This window comes from Vitis riparia, chromosome 7, assembly GCF_004353265.1.
Source record: "Vitis riparia cultivar Riparia Gloire de Montpellier isolate 1030 chromosome 7, EGFV_Vit.rip_1.0, whole genome shotgun sequence".
In the NCBI taxonomy this organism is placed as follows: domain Eukaryota; kingdom Viridiplantae; phylum Streptophyta; class Magnoliopsida; order Vitales; family Vitaceae; genus Vitis; species Vitis riparia.
The window spans coordinates 5,552,897-5,578,654 of NC_048437.1; the positions used below are offsets into that span (position 1 = coordinate 5,552,897).

The 25,758-nt window shown below is 37.2% G+C and overlaps 4 protein-coding genes and 1 non-coding gene across 7 annotated transcripts; 3 read left to right on the forward strand and 2 right to left on the reverse strand.

Moving 5' to 3' along the window:
* Positions 1-1,373: 1,373 nt before the first annotated feature.
* On the reverse strand, positions 1,374-3,992 carry LOC117919346. 3 transcript variants are annotated; one of them, XM_034836526.1, is made up of 4 exons: positions 3,831-3,992; positions 3,042-3,641; positions 2,799-2,953; positions 1,374-1,824 (listed from the first exon to the last, which is right to left on the reverse strand). In XM_034836526.1, the coding sequence occupies exons 2-4, from the start codon at positions 3,289-3,291 to the stop codon at positions 1,684-1,686; spliced, it is 546 nt and encodes a 181-aa protein (XP_034692417.1). In that variant the 5' UTR covers positions 3,292-3,641; positions 3,831-3,992; the 3' UTR covers positions 1,374-1,683. The 3 variants fall into 3 exon arrangements, with proteins under 3 accessions (XP_034692417.1, XP_034692419.1, XP_034692418.1); XM_034836528.1 differs by having other exon boundaries at positions 3,042-3,385; positions 3,537-3,992; XM_034836527.1 differs by having other exon boundaries at positions 3,042-3,413; positions 3,537-3,992.
* A 6,342-nt stretch (positions 3,993-10,334) lies between these two features.
* On the forward strand, positions 10,335-11,847 carry LOC117919452 (cyclin-D2-2-like). Its single transcript, XM_034836660.1, has 5 exons — positions 10,335-10,573; positions 10,667-10,753; positions 10,862-11,159; positions 11,238-11,353; positions 11,440-11,847. Exons 1-5 carry the CDS (start codon positions 10,337-10,339, stop codon positions 11,617-11,619), a joined length of 918 nt encoding a protein of 305 aa, XP_034692551.1. The 5' UTR covers positions 10,335-10,336; the 3' UTR covers positions 11,620-11,847.
* Positions 11,848-15,997: 4,150 nt separating this feature from the next.
* On the forward strand, positions 15,998-20,544 carry LOC117918476 (heptahelical transmembrane protein 4-like). The gene is made up of 4 exons (XM_034835168.1): positions 15,998-16,367; positions 16,694-16,972; positions 17,413-17,737; positions 19,769-20,544. The coding sequence occupies exons 2-4, from the start codon at positions 16,713-16,715 to the stop codon at positions 20,420-20,422; spliced, it is 1,239 nt and encodes a 412-aa protein (XP_034691059.1). The 5' UTR covers positions 15,998-16,367; positions 16,694-16,712; the 3' UTR covers positions 20,423-20,544.
* TRNAT-AGU lies at positions 20,537-20,610 on the reverse strand. The gene has a single exon. It is a non-coding gene; the product is annotated as a tRNA-Thr (tRNA).
* A 2,809-nt stretch (positions 20,611-23,419) lies between these two features.
* LOC117918475 (galactomannan galactosyltransferase 1) lies at positions 23,420-25,758 on the forward strand. The gene has a single exon (XM_034835167.1). The coding sequence runs from the start codon at positions 23,562-23,564 to the stop codon at positions 24,939-24,941; it is 1,380 nt and encodes a 459-aa protein (XP_034691058.1). The 5' UTR covers positions 23,420-23,561; the 3' UTR covers positions 24,942-25,758.

Consider the following 25,758-nt stretch of genomic DNA (forward strand, 5'->3'; position numbering starts at 1 on the left):
CCCCTTTCTCTGAGTCGAATGTTTAAATTCATGGTTGTAGGTGAGGTTGGGGGGCATGGGCTGTTGCTTTCATACCAACCCACCTGCGCCGCCCGTTGATGGAGGAGGCTGAGAAGTTGCTTCCACAAGGTGCCTCTGGTTCAGTGGTTTTAAGGACTCATGTTACGTATCAAGATAATTGAAGTTGATTTTGAAAGATAGGACCCTTATAAAGGCAATTCATGAACCCAAGTCATTAAAGTGTCTTTGAAAGGTAGACCCTCTGTAAGGGCATAACATGGACCACAGGTTCAATGGGACAGGCGAGCGGGAACCAAATTTAGGGACATGTTGGAGTTGCCTTCTTACCGCTTCCGTAATTAGCGGGTTTGTGTTCATTTGTATAATTCATTTAATAAATAAATTATGTTCGAGTTTAATTTATTAATCATTCTAATTTATTCATTTAATTGTGTTAAAATGATCCAATTTCTTCAATTATAAACATAAAAGAACTTAGAAATTAAGTAAAAGTGAATTATAAAAATTAAACAAGGGCAAAATTGTCAAGTTTGGACTGCCATGATTCATTGGCACCCCAAATGTGAACCTCACACCTCGTGAATTTTTGAAAAAATTTGACTCTTGCCTTCTAGGTTCTGTAACACTTTCTATTACGTTTCCTTCAATTGCTCACATGATGGTGATGATTGGATGCATGTCATGATTCAAATAGACGTATCACCCAATAAAGTGGTAAAAATATGGCCTAATTAATATTTTTCTTAAAAAACGCATAAATTCATTGTCGGCAGTAAAATTTTAGATAAGTCAAAAATATTTGTTTTAATAAAGTATTTCAAAAATAAAAAATAAAAAAATGTAAATAAAAAGAAAAAGTAAAAGTAAAATTTAAGAAGAGGTTTTTTGGAAAAAATTATTGAGAACTTAAAAAACATTTTTCAATTATTATGGGGTACAAAATTATGTTTGGAAATTTAAATATAAAATTATTTTTTTCATCTTATTTTGAATAAAGTACTATAAGGTTATATATAATGTAAAAGTTTTTAAATGATTTTTCATATTTTGAATTATTAATCAAAATATTTTATAAAAAATAATTGAAAATATCTAAAATTGATCTAAAAATATATACTAAAAAGTTATTGTTTTCTACCATCTGTCCTTTTTTTCTTTAATGCTTTGGAAATGTAAACTTAAAAACCGTCGTTAAAGCTTTCAAAGGCCAAAACATTTTCATTTCCACTTCCCAATGGTATGAGATGTTTTTGAATTTTTATTTTTTGGCTTCTTCAATAGAAGCAATGGCATGAGATGAATTAGAAAAGAGTTTGGCAGGAAAAACTTGTTAAAAATACCAAATTAAGATATGAGTCAAAAAGTTTGGCTTGGTAGACCAAAATCAACTTTAATTGAACAAATAAAGTTACATTTAGACATATTTATATATCTTACAAGTCCAAAGACTCCAAACGGGTCACATCTAGCACAAACCCTATGCCTAGAAATAGTTCATTGTCCTGAGAAGAAACAAGATAAAAAGCTATGGGAAAGAGAGAAAGGATGGTTGGATGGTTGGATGGGTGGGGTTTTGTTTTTATTCGTAGGAGGGTGAGACAGCGGGGGAGGTGGACGAGAGTCGAGACAAGGAAAGCGAGAGTGTGGAAGGTGGTAGTGCGTTCAAGTTCCAACTTCTGCAATGCTCTGTAAGGCTGGTTTCCATTGCCCCCCACCACCACCCTGATACCTTCCCAAGCCTCTGCTGCTGCTGCTGCTGCTGCTGCCAACATTACTTCCCAATCCATAAACCTCCTGCTCATCCTGGAAAAAAAGATAAAAGAAAACACAGGCGTGGAGAAGACACACATGAGAAAAAAGTGAACTCCACGCGCATGACCAAGTCGGGCAATTTCATGTAACAGAGAAAGAAAGAAGATACGATTTTTTTTACTTATTTTTCCCTTCGATCTAATATCAATCTGATCTAACGTGCTCAGGAATGGATTAAATTCTAAATTTTTCTATTTTCACCTCAAGTTGCATGAATAAACAACTAAACTTTCCTTAGGAACCAATATTTTATATTTATTTTATCATGATGGACCCTCAAGAATCTGCCAATTGGAAGCCACCGTATAATAATTGAACAACCCTCGACAAACAGGGCATAGCGAGCAAATGATAGGTATGTGTGTAAACCAGTTGCTCATTTACCAGAAAAGCTCACATTGAACAGTCGCCCAGAGTCCCGGACAGAGCCTTAAAAATGGCTGATCCCAGCACAGTGAGACAACGCTGTGAAAGTGACGTCCACATTCAGTGGGTCCTAAGCCAGGCTGCTTTATAAATGCATGTAAATCGGAGAAAACCTCCCAGTACATGCATGCTTTTTTTTTTAACCTTTTCTTGTATTTTTGGCCCTACATAATAAAATTCCTTAGGTATTGATTTTGCTGGCATTGCCTCGAGATCCGTAGATTTCTAAAGTTGAAGACCTGCTTTTGAAATATTTCACCAGCCAAACACAAACCCATACTCTGCAGATATAGATCTCTTTTTTCTCACCGCTCTAACAAAAGTATAGGGTTTTTTTCTAGGGATGCCTTTTTGTGACAGAAAATGGAAAAGCCGCTAGCTACGCTCTTGCCCTGCACCACCCATTATTCCCTCCTATTCTCGACTGCCGGGATCAACAAATTATTATATCAATTTTCATGACGAAATTGCCCTCGAAAACTTTAATAATTTACGCGGAAAAAAAGGGAAAGAAGAAGAGTTGAACTGTGAGGGCATACCTCAACAGTACCGTAGCTGTCTGGTTTCGGATTCTGATTCGAATTTGAACCACTTGAGTGCTTCCTCTTTGTCTTCTCCAATCCGAGCCCTCCTCTCTCCTTCAACAGCTTCCCCAGTTTCACCGACTTTTTCGCAGCGAATTCTTTCAACACGTCTGCATCATAAAAAGAGGAAACAGCTTGTACTAAGAATGCTTGTGGCTTTTCAACGCATCAGTTGAAATGAATGTTTTGGACTGTTACCTTCGAAGCTGACGAGGCGATAAACTTGTCCGATAAGCAAGGTATCGTCTGGACGGAGAAGCTTGAGCTGCTTCAATGGAGTACCGTTTTCGGACTTGGCCGTGGGAGAGGTAACGACGAGTGCGACATAGTGGCCTGGATTCGAAGTCATCACCTCGTGAGCACTCACTGACCAGTAAATCCTCTCGATCTTGTTCCCAGGATGTTGAATCACCACCGTAGCCGCTTCCGCCGCTTGACAATTCCCCATCTGACAATCACCGCCACCGATCTGACTCGCCGCTTCTATTCAATCTCAACTCTCAGACCACAGCTGTTTTTCTCCGCTTGGAAGTCGACGCTTGCTTCAGATGAAATGGAGGCTTTATAAAACTGTTTGTGTATTTTTTTTTAAAATTCAGAGATTGCTTGGAAATTGCCAATGTGGAGTGAGTGATTGGGTGCCTATAATTATGGAAGTGGCCTAGCCATCAATGAGACGGTGACGATTCTGACCTCTCTTCACGTTCACCGACGTACGAACAAGAGAATCCAGGGATGTGACAAAGAGATCACCGAAAATCGAGAGAACCCAAAAATCACTGGTTCTCTCTCACTTCACTGCACCATAAATAAAAAAGAAAAATAAATGAAATAAATTTGGGATGTGAGTCCGTGACGAAGATGAACAAAAGTAGTAGAAAGCAGAAGCAGAAGCAGTGGAGATGTGAAGTGAGGAAGAAGAATGGTGATGAGGGTGGCTAATTATATGAGCTTCAGAGTGGAGGCGTGTGAGATCTGCCAAAACACCTGGTGTGGGGCAGAGCCCTTAAGGTTGCGTCTGCACACAGATTGTGTGTATTTGTGGGGCCTGCATCATATCTCTGTAAACTCAATGATGCATGCTCTCCATCTCCATCTTCATCTCCGTCTTCCCATCCTTCCAATTTATACAAAAGTGAAAACCTAACCCTAGCTCGCTCTGTACATCCCAATCCCCACAGTTGAACTACCGACTTTGCATGATTTTAAAAATAAATAATAAATTATTTTTTACATAAAAAAATAAAATGGCAGCGGATTTTTGTGAGGACGTGGCACTGATTTCGGGATGTGACTGAAAGTTTGATGTAAGATTCCACTCCGAATTAACGTGTACTTTCACGTGGGGTGTTGGATTCCTTCCACTCGCACGTGTTTCTTCTCTAAATTAAAATAATTAAAATCTGAAATTTTGTAAGCGTAATTAATTAAGTCACATGACACGTGTCTTAAAAATCCGATATTTGAGATGCTTGTGGAACTGGCATATCAATGCATTCTATCATTTCTCTTTATATTGAAGAAATGTTTGATCCAATATTGGCTTCATTGAGTGAATTTCACAACATTTAATACTAATTATTATTCAGGAGACAGTTGAAAATCTGACCTTAATGACTTTTTTCTAATAACTTAATAAGCTTCACTTATTTTATAAGTAACAACTAAGCACGTATTTTGGAAAATAAAATTTTCAAGTTATAAAAACACAAATCACGAAGTTAGTTGGAATGTTATTCAAAAGTTAGGTCGTGTTTGGGGAAATACAGAAAGGAAGTGGATTTGGTAAAAATCCTGAAAGAGGAGAGGAGGGTTTGGATTTGTAATTCAGAATTAGATAAGGAGGTTGACTTGGGAGGAGTAGGTTGGAAGGCAACAGTTATAGTCAAATATGGTATGGAAGTAGGGAGGGTGAAGGAGCACTTTCTCTAATGATTTGTCACCAAATTAAACCCAACATTATGTAATGATGGAGTTGACGGAGGAGGAGTTCACAGTCTAGAATTGGGGTAGTTGCTTCTTAGTTGGGGGTGAGTCCACCGGTTTATTCTTGTCCACATTCATTAATTGGGGGTGAGTTTGGCAAGTGTAGGCCTTATTTGGGAACATTTTTTTGAATAGTTTTTTGTTATCAAAAATAAAAAAAATATAAAAAATATGTTTGACAAATAAAAACTATTTTTTATTTTTAATTTTTTAAAATAAAAAATATAGTGTTTTTAGAAAATATATTTTAGTTGTTTTATATTATTTTTAAGGTTTTTTTTAAGAGATAATTATATAAATATATCGAATAATTTAAAATATCAATAGATATAAAAATTATTTTTAAAAATATTAAAAATATGTTAAAAATATTTTAAGTTTTCAAATCGACCTTCATTCTATAAAAATCATAAAATAACTTTAAAAAGCTATTTTTTAAAACTATTTTTAAAAATAATTATCAAACAAACCGCTAATTTTTATGGACAATTAGTTTTTACATCCATCTTGTGTTCCACTACATTATGGAGGAAAACCTAAGGATAAGAGATATTATTATTTTTTTAAAAATTACAATTTCTTAAAATAAAATTAATTAAGTAAACATTAACTTTTTATTGATTTTTAAAAAATAAATTTTATCTTCTCATAATTGTTTCAAACATCATGAAATCATTTTCCACTTTGTTATTTGAATCATTAAAAAAATTAAACATTTCCACATACTTTTAGTAAAGTGTTTTAAAAAAACTTTTAAAAATTGTTTTAGGAGTTGAATAACTTTTTTTTAATTATTTTTATTATTATTCTCTCTTATATAGACAAACAAAAAAAAATTAAATAGTTAGCCTTATATTTTATCCCTTATTTTTCAATATCACCCCATTAATTAATTAAATTATAAATATAATAACAAAAACATATATACATATGAGAAGCATCAATTCAACAAAGTCACAATCTCTTACAACTCAACTGTCGAAATCGCCATCTCTGTCATATTTCTCTACCAATCATGTTAGTTCATGAGTCTCAAGATCATGAAAGAAAACACCCAGAATTCCTAGACTCTCAGTGAGATTACCCTCCATTCTAAATCTACCCATTTTTTCTTTTCCTGGGAGATAGCTAGCAGATCAAGGAAGCTTTCTTCCATGTTCTGAACTGGGAAACTTGATTTTCAATGACATTGGAATCTCACCTTCTAGTGCGATCTGTTGCAAAGAAAGTCTTCATGAATCTGGGAAGTATGATTGAGCTTCAATTTATTTTTGTTTGGGAAAAGAAAGTTGACAGATGACATATTGCATAAAACAAAATTATCAGAAAAAATAGACGGAAAAGTTGTGCATTGACTTAAAATGATAGCAGATATAATTCTGTGGGCTTTATTCTTTTCTCCATCACAATTATTGCGGGCGCACTCTCGTTGATGCTTACAAGTCTTCTTTTATTTGATTCATTTCCTATCCTTAAAGTTCAATCTATTAAAATTCTTCAACGATATAAGGACATAACAGGTTGGAAGTTGGGTGGTGGGAATTTTGAAATTCAATGAGAATTTAAAAATTGTTCCAATGAATGTATGGTGGTGGTGGCCTTGTAGACCTGATTGTTTGATTGCATACTGAGAGAGCATGAAGGGGTTTGGCTGAGGCCCCCAATGGCACTATTGGGTTCAGTCAAACTTTGCATCCACTGTATCCCCATTCAATTGTCCAGTCCAAAGTTGGGGCAAATGGGCTACATGGGCTGGACTCCTGTTGGATTGAGTTTAGTCCATACTCAATCCTAGATGCATCTTTCCAACCCTGCAACTGAGAAAGGGGTTGTTCTTGTAGCATCACGGTTTAAAATTCTCAACTTATTATGAATACAGCGGTAATGCTCACTTTTTGCCCTACAACTGTACAGGTAGGTTACAAACAAGAATGGGCTCTCTGCAGTGAGACTCTAGACATTTATATTGAAGTGGATAGTTTAGATAAAAGACTCAATAGCTAGTGAAGGAACCAAATTCCCCACCCGGTGATCCGAGTAGAAGAGGAGGATGGATGCTTCCATGCATGATAGAAGAAATGAATTCGTCGGCATTCGTTGGTATGTCCTTCAAACTTATAATTACATGAGTAGGACAGGAGAGAACTATTGTTTTATATTCGTCTGTTAGGCTGAATTGCCCCTTTAGTGATGGTATAAGCCCCTTTAGGATGCAATATAACATACACAACCCATTAGGATGCACTAGACATTTGGGTGTGGATATAGGCTTGGTGAACCTTAATGAAGCGAAGAAAATCTCATGCAATGGCAGGAAGAGGAAATTGTAAGTTGACAAGGAACTCCTAGGATGTAAAGTATATCTCATCAAGAGTTGGTTCGTTAGTGTTGCACAGTTATATGGAGGGAGATGAAAAATTTATTGTCACATCAAGAGGAATTGCGAAGGTATTTCTGAACCATTGATTAGTAGACTAATCATCTTGTTTCACCTTTTTGGGGTGATACTGATGATATTCTCCACGTACCATAAGCTATCAACTTGTTACCTTCTCTCTTAATAGTCTAAGGTTCTAAAGGAGGCTTACGGAATCCGGTTTGATTCATTTTCTTAGACATCCTTGTGTTAGCCTAAGAGTTTTAATTAAGTTTTGATGATTACAAAATAAGGTCAAGTTTACTAATATTTTTAATCAAGTAAAGTTTTTGGGTTTGAATGAGAAAATCTAAAGAAAGCCCTAGCAATTATGAAAGAAAGTCAACATCATGTGGACTCAATTCTTGTGAAGACTTAAAGTGACTTAGGACAATATGTAATATGATATTTGTTGGTGCATGTAAATTTAAAACTTCTCTCACCCACTTAAAAACTAATTTTCATCCTTTCTTAAACTTAAAAATGTTGTTTTATCATAAAAATGAACGAATCTTTGTTTTAATTCAAAATCATAAGTCTAATTCTTTCTAAACTAACTCTAAAAGGTTTTTAGAGGGGTGACACAAGTTGTTGAAAGTTTCAAACTTCAAACTTGGGTTTTTTTAGGCACTTTTAAGTGCTATTGATTGGAAGAACATGAGACTGGTTTAATTGGTTGGGGAATCGACTCAACAAGTTTTGCTTACTTATTGAAGGTTGCTATAAATTTTTTTTTTTTTTTACTAGTTGGGGTATGGTCGGTTGAGTGGCGATGGAGGACTAGTTGCACCTTCGATTGAGCTCAGAAACTCTAATGGTCACTTACAAAGTATTTGATGTTTAATGCCTACTCAATCAGTCACACAAGTACTTAATCAATCAAGGCATTTTGTAGATTTTTGTGTTCTCAAGTTGAAAACCTATAAATTGAAAAGCTCTATTTCATTTATATAGATGGAAATAATTGCATTTAATTAGACAACTTTTTTTTTTTTCTCGTATTCAAATCTTTTCTTACAAGTACATTTATTTCTTACTTGTAGATTCCTTAGTGTACCATTCAAATCCATTCTAGTCTTATTTGTGTAGTGAGCTAAATTTGTTCTAGGATTGAAAACATTAAATTCATTCTTCATTTGCACTTTGGGAGGGAATAGACTTCAAGTTGATTGTATTGAGGATATTGTGAAGATCTATTGGAACCCAATATTCTAAGTGTAAGAAAGTAGAAGACTTTGATCTTAAAGTCTTGATGACCTCACTCAATCAAGAGCTTGAGGAAAGTAAATAAAAACAAAATGTCATACCATTATAAAAGAGTTTGCATACCTCTTTCTCTCAATCTTTTTAGTTTATTATCACGTTACTTGCTAATTTTTGGTTTTAGTTGATTGTTTTGAACAAGTTTTTTAACACTCAATTCAACCCTCTCTTATATGATTTACTGAATCTAATTAGTCAATTTTCACACTTTGTGTAAACCCTTAAATACAACAAGAAAGGATGTATTGAGACCTAATATCTAAAAACTCCTAAGAAAATCACCAATAAGCTATCATGTGAGGGCTAAGAAGATCACCTATAAGCTATCATGAGAGGACTAAGAGCCAACTATAAGACCGGGAGGAATAGGAGGCAAAAGGCCAAACTTCCTAATCCCCAACGGCCAAGTTCAAGTTATTGAATGATTAGGGAAACATGAAATAGAAATTGTAAACATATGCTAAGGTTAAAATAAAAGCAAAAATATGGTGAAATGGATAAAAACAAAAAGGAAGCAAATGAATGGTTATCTCTATATATATGCTGAAGTGGAGATACAAGAACTCTAATATATGCAGCAAGCACAATAAATTAGAACAAGTACTGCATGAATTATTCAGAGATGGTTGATGAAGAGGCTTATATAGAAGCCTATAAGAGGCATTAAATGCAATGCGGGAAGCTCAATAATTGGTAAAGGAAACACAATTTACCCCATGTGCAAGTGTAACGCACATATGCTTCAAGCAAAGCAGGAGGATGAATGCTTTCGTGCATGATCGAAGAAATATCTCCTTCGGGTCAAGTGTAACGCACATATGCTTCAAGCAAAGCAGGAGGATGAATGCTTTCGCGCATGATCGAAGAAATATCTCCTTTGGGTCGATAATTGTACAATTGGTGAGATGAAACAAAATCGTTTTTATTCTACATCCATTCACTGCCAGGACGGATCCACTCCTTAGCGGTGGCATATACCATTAGAGCACACCTGGGATCGATTCAGTACTACCACGTGAGGTTCAAGAGGGAAACCTGTTCACGGTATCCACCCAATCAAGATACATACATCCACTAAGTGGCCTTCAAAATATATGTAAATGTCGGTTGTTACCAACCAAAGAGGCATCTAGCGCAATACCTTTCTTCCTTGGTTTTTTTATTAACTTTTCACTGTCTTAACCTTGGGAGGAGAACTTCCTGAATTCCCATATGTGGGTGGCCTACAAGAGAGTGCAAAGCTGATCAATAGGTGGATTTTTTACAAAGTAGTACAAGAGGGGGGAAGATTCAGGGGGGGAAAGTAGTTGGTAAGTTTTGCTCCAACGGCCAGGCCTTCAGTCGGAAAGTAGATATCGGGTTATGTAATTTTGTATAGGAGAAGCATATAGTTTATCTTTTTATTTTTTGTCACTCTTCATCACTAAATATTAGACGGTTCATATCCTCCCTAGTTTTCAATGATGATATTCGCGTGTAACACATAAAGCTGTACTGACACTAGCCTTTTCAAATTAATCGTAGGATTGAGACAAGGTATTTGAGCAAGTGTTTTGGAAACGAACCAGTCTTGATGGGGCGACCCCATTAATGGTGATAAAGCGCACTGGAGTGTCCCCACAGTCTGTGGAGGGTCCGGGACGAAGTTTCTTGGTGAGCAATTTTTGGAGATGCGGGGCATGGCAAGATGTAGCCGAACCGACGCTGTCTCAATCATCCAAATATATACCCTTAGCTGCAAGTACCTGTGTGAATTTGTAAACTTACGATCTCGGACAAGGCAGGAGAACAATGATTTGGAATTTCTAGGGATTCATCATCATCACCAATGTCTCTATCCCCTGCATACTCCGCTGTTAACCTCTATTGCAGCGAGGTTGCCGACGAAGTGGTGGACCTCTCTGACCGCATTCCCTTTCCAAATTTGGATTCATCAACCGATGATGACAGCTTTATTCTTGGTCTTTTTGATTCTGAGCTTGATCAAATGCTGTGTTCTGAACGGTTACCGGTTCTTCCGGAAGGTGTCCGAGCTCGCCAAGATGCTGTCAACTGGATGTTGAAGGTGGTCACTCCCACTGCCTACATATATGCATGTGTTTATAATGAATTATTGTGTAGTTTTGTTTTGTTTGATTCATTATATAAGATTTTTCAGGTGCATTCTCACTACAATTTCAGACCCGAAACGGCTTATCTATCAGTGACCTATCTGGATCGCTTCCTCTGCACTTATGATCTTCCTGTAATTCATTTCATATTCTTCAGGGGAAAAATGATTTATCTGCCATTGTTTTGGGTACCTGGTTACGTGCAATGTCTGTTTTGGTTGATTGTGATTGTTTCTATTCAGCAGGGGAAGGAATGGTCCTTGCAGCTGCTATCAGTGGCATGCATAGCCGTAGCTGCAAAAATGGAGGAAAGGAGTGTTCCACTTCTATTAGACTTGCAGGTGATGGAACCCAGATTCCTCTTCACAGCCATGACAGTCCAACAGATGGAGCTCCTGGTCATGGCCGTCCTCAAATGGCGATTGAGTACCGTTACCCCATTCAGTTTTGTCAATTACTTCATTTCAAAATTCCCCTGTTTCTCCTCCCAATTTCATAGTTCCAGCAATGTCTCGGATCTCATTCTCGCCTCCTGCCGAGGTACGTCCTCTGTTAATTACCTAGTCAATACCCCTTCTGTTTCTCTCCCTCATACTAAAGTTGGAACTGTTCCATCAGTGACGGATCACTTGGATTTTCTGCCATCCTCAATAGCTGCGGCTTCTCTGCTTTGGGTGGCCGGTAAAAACGTGGATGATCAGATATTGGAACACTTCCACAAACGACTCAACAAAGTAAGCTCAGTTCATACCCTCTAGAAACCATTAATATTCTACATGAAAAGCAACTTGGGAAACAATCATTAGTTTGTTTGTTGCAGGAAATGGTAAAAAGATGTCACTATCTTATCAAGCAGAGCATGTGTTCGATGGCGCGTGTCAAAAGACAAAGATTGGAGCCAGTGCCACCAAGTCCAGACGGCGTGCTTGATGCAGATATTAGTAAGAATTGTGATGTGCTCAAATGTGGTGGTGAGGACTCAAAGTCGAGTCAGGACTAGACACCCAAAAAGCACAAAAAAAATTGATGGTGGGTTGCGACTTGCTAGTATATCGTTTGCGTGTGGTCAATTGTTTTCCCGAAAGGCCCGAGTAAGGTTGTATATCATTTGATAGGAAGTGCTTTTCTGTGTGTGAGTGTCGCTGCATTGAAGTGGTTTGTGTATAAGAACGTTACAGATTGAGACAATAATGATGTTTGATACTCCTCACTTATGTCGCACAAGTAGTGGGGAAAAACACTTTTCAAAGGAATGTCAACATATTTGATCTTCTTTTTAATTGTTTTATTTCATTATTTTGATAAACGATAGTGAAACTGTTTAATATTAATTTTACAACAACAATATGATACATGTGTAATTATTTTAAGGTAGAACAAGTAGGTGTCTATATGTACTCTGTCAATACTTGGATCTAGGAAATAGTATGTGACTCCCAAAAGTGGCATCCTTTTGAAACCTCATTTCAAATGATAAGAAAAAAACAGAGGCCTTACTCTGTTGCTGTTCAAGATCCGTTGATCTTGACAATGCATCACCATCTCAATTGAGATGGGGGGAAGCAGTAAGAGATAAAAATGGCGAAGGATCGGAGGTGCCTGCTAAAATGGGCGAGACAAACAAGCTACGCACATAGTATACCTCTAAAGTGAGAGGAAGGAAGCCCGCTTTTCTTATAATAGTTGAGACATACGCTCGGTTCAATCATGAATGCCCACGTACACCAGGTTACAAAACACATGGTAGCGACAAAAGAGGAAGTTTCTCTTTGCTGATCACATTTCAGATTAGTCAAACCTCCTGTTTTCGGCGTTTTTTGAAAAGTTGGGTTGAGCTGAGTCAGTTAGGCAGTCGCTTTGCTGTAGCCACGTCGCCAGCAGTGGTCAGAAGATTTATGTCATCTCGGGTGGCGGATTCACCAAACTTTCTCTTCTTTCCTTTCCACTGTTACTGCTCCGGGTACAGTTGTTTGAATGGGGCTATAAACCCAACCCATTGACGAGCAGAGGCCCAAGCAGAATGGTCGCAAAAGGCATTCTCCAAAATGAATCCAAACTCAAATGCTTATTAGGCAGGATAGATATTGTTGTCTTGAACCCAGCCCAATATAGGGGAAATGAAGACAAGCTTGTAGACCTCGCCCACTGCAAGTTAAAAAATATATGAAAATATTTTGGGACCAATTATATTTATTTTTATCATTTATAACCTTTTTTATCATACAGTGAAATATTATTTTCACTTATAGAGGTAGATATGATTGGTCCAACCCCGATAACTATCATCTAAAGTATGTTTTATCGTGAAATGTTATAGGTAGACGTGATTTGATTCAACCATATTAAAACCTTAGTGTATGAATGATTTTATTTCATATTTTTTTGTTTTTTTTTGCATGCATAAACAGTCGTTTAAGAGCTCCCACTTATTGTCAAGAGTGACATCAAAGCTTTCACATCTACAACATATACAATTGGCCATAAATATGGTTTCTTTTCTTCTCTTTCACAATCTAGAACAGTGGATAGAATGCAATTTCACAATTGATGGACACAAGGCTCAAAGGTTTGGGTGCAGCCACATCTGTTACGACTGTTATTCACGCCATTTGTCAATGTAGGACTTTCCCATTAGCATACTCAAGTCTAATCCTCATCCTTCATGTGGTTGCCAATTTCTTGTCCAACTGGAAAAGAGACCAGTTTGATTAGATTGCTTGTTTGACCCAGTGCTCAACATCCCTGTCATGACTCACGATGCTCAAATTCTGGATTTTAACGTGCAAAGTTGCACAAGAAATGTAATGGCTGTTGGAAACCGTTTTATATTTTAATAAAAATAAAATAAAAAGTTTTTTTAATTTAAATTGTGATCATTTAAATATTATTTTCCCTAAAATAAATGAAACATGGGATCACATCTTTTACGGAGTAACCATCCATTTCTATATACGTGAGATATATTACCTGATCTGAAAACTATCCTAAGTCTTCTTTGATATGAAGAAGAGAAAAGAATATACATTTAGTATTAATTCAAGAAGTGAGAAAAAAAAAATGGTTTTTGGTCTACAAGAATAAGTCTGTTAGTTCTATTGGTGTATGGACATAAGGTCTTGTAAGGATTAGTCAATTAATCCCTATTTTGTGTGAATTTGATTGCCATGATTGGATGTACGATCTTGTTATTTCATCATTCGGTTTTATGGAAAATGTTATGGACCATAAGGTCAGTGGGAGCAAAATAATTTTCTTAGCCTTATATGTGGATGATATTTTGCTTGCTTCATTTGAGCCGCGGATCCTACTCTGGAGACGGAAATACCCACATTAATAGCAGGCCTGATTCCAGCATTGAATAAATCGGCGGATAAGAATATTTGTCCATCTGTAATGGAAATTACATTCGTGGGAATATAAGCCGAAACATCTCCCGATTGGGTCTCAACTATTGGTAAAGCAGTCATACTTCCTTCACCTAAAGAAGAACTTGATTTAGCGGCTCTTTCCAAAAGGCGTGAGTGCAAATAAAAAACATCTCCTGGATAAGCTTCGCGACCAGGTGGTCTTCGTAATAGAAGAGACATTTGACGATAAGCTTGTGCTTGTTTGGAGGGATCATCATAAATAATTAAAGTGTGTCGTTTACGGTACATAAAATATTCAGCCAGAGCTGCTCCTGTATAAGGGGCAAGGTATTGTAATGTAGCAGGTGAGAAATGCTGGGGTGAACTAGAAAAGTTTGGGTAGAGCCGAATCTAAGTGTTGGCTAGGTAAGCGTCCTGTAGTAAGAGGAGTAGTTATGAACCCTATAAACCATCCCCATGGGGGTGGTGAGGGGAGAGCCCCAATTGGTAGAAAAAACCCACAACCCCTTGGGGTTATCCTGCATTTGGAAGAAGAAGTAGAAAAATGAATAAATATAGTGATAATTTGATTCTTCGCTACCGTAGTAAGTAGTAAATCGGAGAGAAAATAGAATTTGTTTCTTCATCTTTACAAAAAAAAAAAAAGAGAGAGTAATTAACTTTGGGCTTGCTTCATGAGGTGAAGCGATTCCTCTCGCAACAATTTGATATGAATATATGGGTGAAACTTCTTATGTCATTGGCATAAAGATTGAGAGAAACAAATCTCAACGGATATTAGGATTGTCTCAAGAAACCTATATCCATAAAGTGTTTGAGAGATTTTGCATGCAGGATTGTTCACCTAGTACTGCACCGATCGTCAAAGGTAACAAATTTAGTTTGAACCAATGTCCAAGTAATGATTTGGAGAAAAAAAAAATTAAAAAACATTCCTTATGTTTTTGCAGTTGGGAGCTTAATGTATGCTCAGGTTTGTACAAGACCTGACATTTCTTATGCAGTAGGAATGTTGGGTAGATATCAAAGTAATCTAGGTCTAGAATACTGGAAAGTTGCAAAGAAAGTCATGCGATATCTTAAGGGGACTAGGATCTACAAGCTTACATACAGGGCGATATTAGATTTTCATGGTTGGAGGTATGATTTTAGATTTTCATTTTATTATTAGCCAACTAATCCCTATTTTGTGTGAATTTGATTGCCATGGTTAGAGGTACGATCTTATATTTTCATTTTATTACTTGTAACTTTTAGAGATTTTTATCTAACAATGATGACTGCTTTACTTCAGAGTTATACTTATATCTAATATACTATTTGATTAAACAGAGGTTGGTCCATGGCGCTGGGGCCTAAGCATAACAGATATACTTTTCTCGACTTGCTCAATTTCGAATTTGTGTCTGGGATTCCGGGAAAAAGGTCAAACTCCTGGCATTTTGAATGTGGAAGGCGGCCCAGAATGGAGATGTGAATTCAACACAATTGGTGGGCTTAAAATTCAAAACTCATGCCTACTGATCTGGACCCTAAAAAGTCCTTTTAAGATATGAGCCTAATGTTAACCATGTCATCATACTCATTTCAATTTTTCTTTAATTTACAAAAAAAGTTTTATTGCAGCATCCTTTGTAAATTTCGACACTGATATCATTATTTTATAGATATTTTACATGAGAAAACAGAAAATTATTGAAGCATCTAAAGATAGATGCTTCGTCCCCACCCTATGCCCATGGCTCACGCACGCTTCGCGTCCAACCTAACCTTCTTTTTCCGCCATTAAATATCATTGAAGCAAGCACATGGCGCCGATAAATCCAAAATCTTTCTCTCGTCTCTATTTGAACACTATCCCTTATCTTACATAACAAGTAGCATAATGAAATGAAATGAAATTATGATTTTTTTTGTATACTTTATTCATGATTCCAACGTCACTGTCACATTAATACATTTTATATGATTGGACAATGAGCCTACATTTGATAATGGACACTTAACAAACGTGGAGAGTTGTAAAGAGGTCAGGCTATAATCTCCTCCAACTCAATTCCGGATATCACACGCCAATAAAATCATCTGGGCATCTCCGCATCTCTACTGGAATCTCTTTCTTTGGCTTGAATTCTCCATTGTTGACGTCGAAGTTGGTCCTCTTTCCATCACCCGAGAATGTAAACAAATCCTTGATTGTTAGCGGCTAGCGGTTAGATGTTCCCGTAATTTCCTCTTTGTCTTTGGATCCTATTCATTGCTTTAGTGTCTGGTATCTCTCGATTCCCTCGTAATATTCGTCAATAAGACTCCATAAATAGAACATCTGGAGAATTGGTTCCTGGGTTTCGTTCTCAGGCCTTAGCTTCTTCATTTTCAGGTATTGTCTCTCTTTGTTTTCTCTTACATCTATTTGGGTTAGTATTCCTTTTAGCCATTGTTGAAACATTTTTCTATTTACTCCCTGTTTGCTGGGAAAAGGGGGAGCAGAAAAGAACGTAAATTTCTTAATCTTCCGCTTTATGCTGTTTTGCTTTCCAAACAAAAGTGGAGCGACTCAAATTTTATGATTGGTTGAAGGGATTTTCTTTCCGGGTCCCAATTTATTTAAGTGCAATAGGAGAGGTCTGGGCTTGATTTTCCTTACCTTTTCTAGGTGACCAAACGTAATATCAATGATATTATTAATGTACTAATATTTTCCAGGAGTTGGGTTGAGAAGGGCATGGACGAGGGTCATCAAATTTGTGAGGACTGGAAGCCGTCCAGTGGAGCAATTGAGAATCATAGCATGCCTTCTTCAAAGGGAGGGAAGGGGAAGAGATTGTGGAAGAAGGTGAAGTATCAGCTAGTTGAATACCACTCATTGCCTGCCTATTTAAGGGACAATGAGTTCATTCTCGGCCATTACCGATCGGGATGGCCATTGAAGGAGGTTTTGCTAAGCATCTTCACCATTCATAATGAGACTCTCAATGTTTGGACGTAAGATTCCTATCCTAGTCTATGTCCTGTAGACGTCTTTGTTGTTTGAGGAAGATTGATTTTGTTTCTTGTTGGTTTATTAGATTTCTTTGATTGATTTTAGAGTAGAAACTAGAAAGCATGGAATTTGGAACATATGGAAAAGAGCGGGTTTGCTTTCTTTTTCTTTTATTCTCCATGGATGAGGGAACAAATGTCACAGTTTGAGGTCTTAGATAACTTAAATTCCCTGTTGGGTTGGTGTGGTGCCATTGAGGGTCAGATTTTCATCTGTTTCTTTAGGCCAACCTCAATATTTAGAACAGTACTTATTTTCCAATTAGCCAAACAGAACTATGAAATAACATAGTTTATCTGCTTTGTCTTGATTAATTAAATAATGTTTTTTTTTTCTGCATTGTAACTTTCTTGCCTTTGTGCATAAATCTTATCTGTTACAGGCATTTGATAGGGTTCTTCCTTTTCCTTTCCCTGACCATATACACTGCAATGAAGGTTCCAAGTGTTATGGATCTCCATTCTCTTCAACATTTACCAGACCTTATAAAAAGAGCCGATCTGCAAAAGATACATGCTTTACTCCTGACTTGCCTGCCTTCCTTGCCCAACATGCCTGATTTACATAGATTACGGGGGGAGTTAAAGACTTCATTGCCTTCAGTGGATTTGCTTCCATCGGTTTCGGGTTGGCATGTCCTAGAACTTCTCACCAAATGTTTGCCCGAGCGGTTTTCCCATGGAAATCATACTGATGTTTCTGTTCTGGTAATGCCCTTCTTCCTTAATATCTGCTGGTAAATCAAATAAGCATGCCAGTTATGAAATTTCTTTAGATATTGGATTCCATATGACATTATAGTCTAAGCTTTTATAGCTAACATGGATTAAAACAAAATTCAGATACCCCACAAATAGCAGGTCAGTAGTAGTAATTACTCAATAGAGAATTATTTTTTTCATTTCCCATATGGATAGTTGTTAATGGCTGTTAACTTTGCTCCTTTTTACTAGTAGAATTCAGGCAGTTAGCTAATGCAGTAGAAGTAGTCCTTTCTAATGGTTCTTTTCCTTCCACTTGGTTGGATGTGATCCATACTTGGCTATGTTTACTTTTTTCTCTTGTGAAATACTCCATTTGCTGATGCTGGTTTGCTGTTTGTTATTCTCTTTGTAACTCTCAGAATTATAAATCTTGGATTTAGATGTTTGGACTGTGTCTTTGATGAACCTTTAAGTGGCTTCTTTCTTGTTTGATTGTCAAATATTAAACATTTCTCTGTCACCCTCTCTAAAAATACCCTTTCGAGTTGAGGGATAAATAGAGGGGGTGAATGGGTCTAACTTAAAATTTACAAGGGGATCGAGTCAAAATTAGTGATTGGAATCAAATTCTTTAAATTTTTTGCCTATTCAGCTTCAAGATTTGTGCAGATATGAAATTGTTGTCACAATCAAAACACAGAGAATCAAGAAGGGAACAAAGCTTTTACATGGAAAAAACCCAAAACAGGGGAGAAAACTAGGTGATTTTTGTCCACAAGCACCTAGAAGAGTAGGAAGAGTACAGGAGTACCAATATGTGCATGTTGTTTCCAATCCACAAATCCTTTCCAAACTTATACGATACAGCATAGAGTTAATAGAGTTACTAAAACCTGTATGAAGTACTCAAAGGATTTGTGCACCTTAAGAGAGATGAGGTAAGAAAGATATTGCATGATTGATCTTGGATATACATAGTTTTTGAGTCTACAGTAGGTTAAGTGATTTAAAAGGAATGATCTGAATAAGTAAGTTATATAAAGCGTAGAGCTACTAAAACCGGTATAAAGTACTCCAAGGATTTGTGCACCTTAAGAGAGTCCAAAGCAGGTTAAGTGATTAAAAAGGCATGGTCTGAATAAGCAAGCAAGACTTTCTAATAAACTGTCCGATTTAGTAATCTAATAAGTTATATACATATGTGTATATATAAATTGAATTACTGATTTCCCATTTGATTAATCCAATCTCTCTCTTGGTTAATCAATGAGTGAATTTTTGGCTTGATAAATCAAATCGAGACAGGTTGGTCAAAGAAGAAATTTCTTGCTTTCCAGACCCAGTTTTTACAAATTCCAACCAGCTGCGCTCACCCCCTTTTTTTTGTGTATGCGTTGTGTAAGAGAGATGGGAAGTGAGATGAATATCAAAATATCTCATAGTAACAAAATATTATTGAAAAATTGAATAGGACCAAGTTGACATTGAAAATTCAGAATTATGGTTGATGTACTCATTAAATTAAGCACTGAATCCCTGTTCTAGTTCCACCAGTTGCTAAATTACAGCCTGGATCTAGTCTCCCTTTCAATTTCTAGAAGTTCTTCAAACATCACCAAATTTCTAGTTTTAGAACATGAGTTATTTACTTTCATTAATTTATGCACAGTGGTGTTTGGTGCATGTGAATTCTGTGTTTTTAGAGCCTTGCCACCGAGTCAATTTGAACATCAAGAATTCTGTGATTTCCATGGAAGACCTCATTTGGTAAAAATTAAATTGCTCTTATTGTTATTATTTTTCTGTCATCTCACTTTATGCAAGCAAAAGCACATTGACAGAATCCTTTCTGCCAATGGGGATATCTAATGTAATGGTATTTGGTAGCAAACCAACAGTTTGGTGTGGAAAGCCTCCCTCCATTTGGAGAACTGACTTTCTGTTGTAGTGGTTAATGATTGCTTTCTTTTTGAGCTTCTTAAAAGTTAAATGAAGCTAATGCCTTTCATCATGTTTTTTTTTTAATAAATATAGCATGATGTGAAGGAGGATGTGGCAAACATGATTGCACCATTGATTTTGAGGCCAATCACAAGGTGGCCATTTTATGCCTTCTTGGGTGGAGCAATGTTCTGCTTGTTAGCCAGCAGCACGTGTCATCTCCTCTCTTGCTACTCAAAGCGTTTATCATACATCATGCTGAGACTTGACTATGCCGGAATTGCAGCCCTCATCTCAACCTCCTTCTACCCTCCTGTTTACTACTCTTTCATGTGCAACCCTTTCTTTTGCAATCTCTACCTTGGCTTCATAACCCTCTTGGGAATTGCCACAATCTGTGTTTCTCTTCTTCCGGTGTTCCAAAGTCCAGAGTTCCGTAGCATCCGAGCAAGTCTCTTCTTTGGGATGGGCGTATCTGGGATTGCACCTATTCTGCACAAGCTTATTGTGTTCTGGCACCGGCCTGAGGCACACCACACAACGGGGTATGAGATTCTGATGGGGTTATTCTATGGGATTGGTGCACTGGTGTATGCTACCAGAATTCCAGAACGATGGAAGCCAGGGAAGTTTGACATTGCTGGCCACAGTCATCAACTCTTTCATGTATTAGTAGTGGCTGGTGCGTACACTCATTATCGAGCAGGGCTGGTTTACCTCAACTGGCGGGACACCGAAGGGTGTTAGGCTTGGATCTTGTTTGTTTTTTCTAGGGGGGTGGTATGCACCTTGTTTGTTGTTTCCAGGGGAGGTCTTCCTATAAAGGAAAAGTTACAAAATGAATGAAATTATTGTGTTTCTTGCTTTCATTGAGAGTCGAACTCAAGACCTCCCGCTTACTAAACGGGTGCTCTAACCAACTGAGCTATGAAAGCTTGGTGGTTGCCTTTACTGAACAATTTATACTTCAACAAATTTTTCATCGCCTTACACTCCGGTCACAGATTGATAGCGACGCAACAGGCGCGAGGAGTGCCAATGGCTCACATGGCCGGGGGGCCATGGTTTCCTGTGTCGTCTCTGTGGGTGGTGAGCTGCTCCTTAATTCAAGTTCTCACCACACGCCCTGCTTCTCCAGCTCTAGTACTGCCATCCACATGCAGCTGCCTCCCTGACACTAGGCCCTACCCATACCGTTGTAGAGGTGAGTGCAATTTGTTGAAGAGTATCGTATGCATGGTGAATCTAAATCTTACTATAATAAAAAACATATATGAAAATAATCAAGGAAATATACAAAATAAAACCCATAAGATCAAATATTCAATCCAATCAACATTTCAATAAATAAAGTGCAATAAAATATTAATAATATTTTTATTCTTTTAATTTAGGTAAAAATATTTATTTTCTTAATTTTAATAAATTTATTATTTCTTTCTTTGTATAATTCATAATATATTCCTATATAAATTTATAAAAAGAAGTAATAAAACCTAATATTTTCATTGTCAAATTAGTAAATTCTTCGTGCTACCAAAGTTAGATTACTACCAAACAAAGTGACGGATCACTCAAATGATGGTAAACCACGCCTTCTTATTTGAGAGAAAAAAAAAATCCATCTTAATATCCAAGCCTTCCATTTCCTAACTTGATTTCAATAAAGTTAAACATTACAAGTTTCCTATTATAAAATTTAAATAATCTCCTTAATTTATGGAATTAGTGTTCTCCATCATTTTTTTAAGTGAAAAAAAATATGTTGAAGAAGTTAAGAATGAAAAGAGAAGTTAAAATCTTATCCTATAACACTAGTTATAAATCACCATTAACGAGTTTGTTACTTCACAAGTTATTGAAACCATAAAAGAAGATGTTTTTTCAGCATGATTTTTAGTGTTGGTGTAGTATATGAGGTATGAATGATTACAAAGAAAAAATTAGGACCTTTTAAAGAATATTCAAGAGACTTTAAAAATATATTGCAATAAAAATCGATTTCAAATTAAGACAAAGTTTGATGATTTGCTTGTGGCTAAGGTATATATATTTTTTTCAATTACTATGCTTACTACAGTATTTTATCATTTTTTTAGCCGGTTCATATTAACTCTTCACGGATATAAGTAATCACTCACCATTAAATAATGCTAAAAATAATTAATAGTATGATATGATGAAAAATGTTTTCACCATGTTTCAAGATAAAGTTCCAGAATGGAAATGATCGAAGTAAAATAATCAAGTATATTAATGGAAATAATAAAAAAAATATATATAAAACAATAAATTAGGAATCAAAAGAAGACACATAATGAAATAATAAAAATAATCAAACAAACTAAAGAAAATAATAAAAAAAATACACAAAATGGAAATAATAAAAAAGAAATCATAAAAAAAAATGCATAATGAAAAAAACCCATTCCCTTTAATATTTCTATGAATTTATAACTGCAATTATATACTAATAATATTTTATTCTCTTAATTTAGAAAATAATATTCGTTTTTGAAATTTATATATATTATTCCTTTCTTTGTTCAAATCAATGCATTATTTGTATAATTTTATTTTATTTTTTTACAAAATTAACAAAACCCAACATTTCATTACCAAATTATGAAATTATTAATCTACAAATATTATAAAAAAAAAAATGCCATCTTGTCCCATAACACATAAGCTTCCTTTGCTCCAATGATTGTTATGTCTACAGACAAACCCAACTTAATTTCATACTAGCAAGTTTAGTGCCCACTTGTCTTAACATGCTAAGAGCTTTCCTTCCAATTATTGCATTATGACATGTTTTACTCTATGTTCCACAGAGTATTAAGGAATAAGGACCCGGACCCATGTCTCAATATAACAAAAATTAAATTGGATTTTTTCTTTTCTAAATTCTCTTGTTATTTTAAATAAATTAAATTAAATATTAAAAAAAAAATTGGATACCTTTGATGGAGGAAATGTGATAATATTAATGTATTGATTGTCATTCTTGCAATAGAAGAGTCACTCCGTGACATCTGCTTCCTAGTCCTTTGTTTTAGTCATTCAGGAGACAAATAAATATTAAAAAAATAGTAAGATAATGTCAATTTAATCGTTATCTTTACAATAAAAATGAAATAAAACATCTTTTAATTTTTTAAAATATTTTTTATTCTCCCTTTGCTTCTTCTCCTTGGAAAACAAGCCTCCGTCTTTGTATATATATTTGAAAAATGTTTTCCAATTTTTATTAGTTAAAAATTAAACATGATGTAGGAAAATCTTGGCAGAGAGTTGGATAATGCCAAGAAGGGATCTTGTTTCTAAATACTTTTGTCGAATTAGAGGTTGACCAAGCGGTGCGGTTACACTTGTCCAGATCCCCTGCACCACATCCACATCACTTGAAATACTTTCAAGAATCTTACTGCGTGTCGGATGTATGTTGTTGATCCCCTCAATCCCCAGAAAGAACACTTACCACTGAAGCTGACAATTAACCGTAACAAGCGGAATGGGGTCAATCGACGCTCCAAAAGACCCAAGTAAAAGTCGGAACCGGAGGCCGAGGGCAGAGTGTCGGTACCCTCCACGTGTTAGGATCAACGTGTCATTCCAAGATCTCCACACCTGCAAAAAAAGTGGGACCCGCAAACCCATACCCATGGTGCCGTAGTGGGGCCTCATTTACAACGCAGCGTTTCGAGGGTTTGTATCTACCGACGCAAACAGTGGGAGTGAGAGCCAAAGTAGGAAGGAAAGGAGTGTTGCTAAGTTTCTAATTGCTATATTTAGCGGTGAAGAAAGATACAAAAACGCGACTTCACAGATGGCGAAAAGAGAGAGCTAGCAGACGACAGAGCACGTCTATAAACGAGGGTTTAAGATGGTATCGCCGGAGCACTCACAGTTTCATACTTCTCCAATGGCCAAATCACTGGTTCGTGGCAAAGCGGCGTCGATTTTTTCCGAGGGGGTTCTGTTTGTTGGGGGAGCATTGGTGGCCTTTTTGTTGGTTTGGGGTATCTGGTCTATGGCAAGCCCTGCTTCTACCCCTTCCCCCAATTTTGAGAGGGTGGTTAGTGACCCCTTGAGTACGAGTGTTTCAGATGAGATCGATTCGTCCGATTGCGCCGTGGATGGGCAGGGTGTTAACCTGCGCCACGACCCGCCTGAGCCCACCTTCTACGACAACCCGAAGACGAGTTATAAGATTGGGACGCCGGTCAAGAACTGGGACGAGAAGAGAAGAGAGTGGCTGAAGCTTCATCCGTCCTTTGCCGCCGGTGCAGGAGAGCGGATTCTGATGCTGACGGGCTCACAACCGACACCCTGCAAGAATCCGATTGGGGACCATTTTCTTCTGAGATTCTTCAAGAACAAGGTCGACTACTGCCGAATCCACGGCTACGACATCTTCTACAACAACGTGCTGCTGCAGCCAAAGATGTTCACTTTTTGGGCGAAATTACCGGTGGTCCGAGCCGCGATGATGGCCCACCCGGAGGCGGAGTGGATCTGGTGGGTCGACTCCGACGCCGCCTTCACCGACATGGACTTCAAGCTCCCCTTAGAGAGGTACAGAAACCACAACCTCATCGTCCACGGCTGGCCCAATCTCATCTACGACAAAAAGAGTTGGACGGGCCTCAACGCCGGCGTCTTCCTCATTCGAAACTGCCAGTGGTCCCTAGACTTCATGGAGGTCTGGGCCAGCATGGGTCCCCAAGCCCCAGACTACGACAAATGGGGCAAAACCCTTACTTCAACTTTCAAAGACAAGATGTTCCCAGAGTCAGACGATCAATCGGGTCTGGTTTACTTGCTTGTGAAGGAGAAGGATAAATGGGCAGAGAAGATTTACTTGGAGAGCCAGTACTACTTCGAAGGGTATTGGGAAGAAATAGTGGGAACGCTCGACAACATCACCAGCAAGTACTTGGAGATAGAGAAAGGGGATAACACATTGAGGAGGAGACACGCCGAGAAGGTGAGCGAGAGCTATGCTGAGCAGAGGGAGCCGTATCTGAAGAAGGCTGGCAGTGGAAGATACAGTTGGAGAAGACCCTTCATTACACACTTCACCGGATGCCAGCCCTGCAGTGGCAAGCACAACCAAATGTACGCCGGAGAGTCTTGTTGGAACAGTATGCAGAAAGCCTTGAATTTTGCAGACAATCAAGTCCTCCGCAATTTCGGTTTCGTGCATCCTGATCTACTAGATTCCTCCACCGTCACTCCTCTGCCCTTTGATTACCCTGCCTAAAGGCTAAAGGTGCAGTTTGTTTTGGTGCGGTTTTGTAGCCTTGATATAATTCAAAATGTCAAAGAATAAAATAGAAGAAGACAGTCAATTGCAGTCCAAAGCATCACTTCAGCGAAGTGAGTATAACAGTGGTTTTACGGTTTTAGTATTTAAATAATATGTAATGGGTCTGGATTTTGCTTTATGTATATATTAGTATTACTACTACCATACGGATGCAGCGGGATGCTCCTCATTCTCCGTTTTGCAATCTTTTCTTTTCATTTTTTATCAAGGAAAAAGCTTTTGCGGATCTTTTGCTTTTGGAGCTTCACCCATATTCCATGATTGAAGGATAATGTTGCTCATCAAGGAGAGCGCATGATGAAAGAATGATGTTGGGGTGAACTTTTCTTGTGTGGTTAAAGAAAAAGACTGGTAGATGAATGACACTTTAATTGTTTTGACTCAATTATGGTGTTTTTTGAAAGCAGGCAAAGCATCTCCAAAAGGCCCTTAATTGAAGATGCTACTGTGGGCACCGGAGCCTTTATAGATTGGTTTTTCATGTCAGCTTTAAACTTTGGATTGCTTAATTTCGTGTATTTGTAGGGCTTGGACTGTATACAGCGACTCTGTAGATGCTGATGTTCAGAGTCAGACCTATCTTGTATATGTTATTCAAGAGAATGACCCATCTGAATGGGCACACATACATTCAGGGACTAGTGGGGCCCGTCTGCCTGTGATTATGTCTGTGGATGGAGGACATGATTCTAGGGCCTTTGGGCAAACAAACTACTAATCCTACGGTAAAAGTGCTTAATTTGTTGGACGT

Coding starts and splice junctions, on each gene's coding strand:
- LOC117919346 (XM_034836526.1), bottom strand. CDS start 3,291: ATGGGGAATTGTCAAGCGGCGGAAGCGGCTACGGTGGTGATTCAACAT. Junction 2,954..3,041: donor TCGCCTCGTCAGCTTCGAAG/GTAACAGTCCAA, acceptor TTTATGATGCAG/ACGTGTTGAAAGAATTCGCT. Junction 1,825..2,798: donor ACAGCTACGGTACTGTTGAG/GTATGCCCTCAC, acceptor CTTTTTTTCCAG/GATGAGCAGGAGGTTTATGG.
- LOC117919452 (XM_034836660.1), top strand. CDS start 10,337: ATGTCTCTATCCCCTGCATACTCCGCTGTTAACCTCTATTGCAGCGAG. Junction 11,160..11,237: donor CATTCTCGCCTCCTGCCGAG/GTACGTCCTCTG, acceptor CTGTTCCATCAG/TGACGGATCACTTGGATTTT. Junction 11,354..11,439: donor TCCACAAACGACTCAACAAA/GTAAGCTCAGTT, acceptor TGTTTGTTGCAG/GAAATGGTAAAAAGATGTCA.
- LOC117918476 (XM_034835168.1), top strand. CDS start 16,713: ATGGACGAGGGTCATCAAATTTGTGAGGACTGGAAGCCGTCCAGTGGA. Junction 16,973..17,412: donor GAGACTCTCAATGTTTGGAC/GTAAGATTCCTA, acceptor TATCTGTTACAG/GCATTTGATAGGGTTCTTCC. Junction 17,738..19,768: donor ATACTGATGTTTCTGTTCTG/GTAATGCCCTTC, acceptor TAATAAATATAG/CATGATGTGAAGGAGGATGT.
- LOC117918475 (XM_034835167.1), top strand. CDS start 23,562: ATGGTATCGCCGGAGCACTCACAGTTTCATACTTCTCCAATGGCCAAA.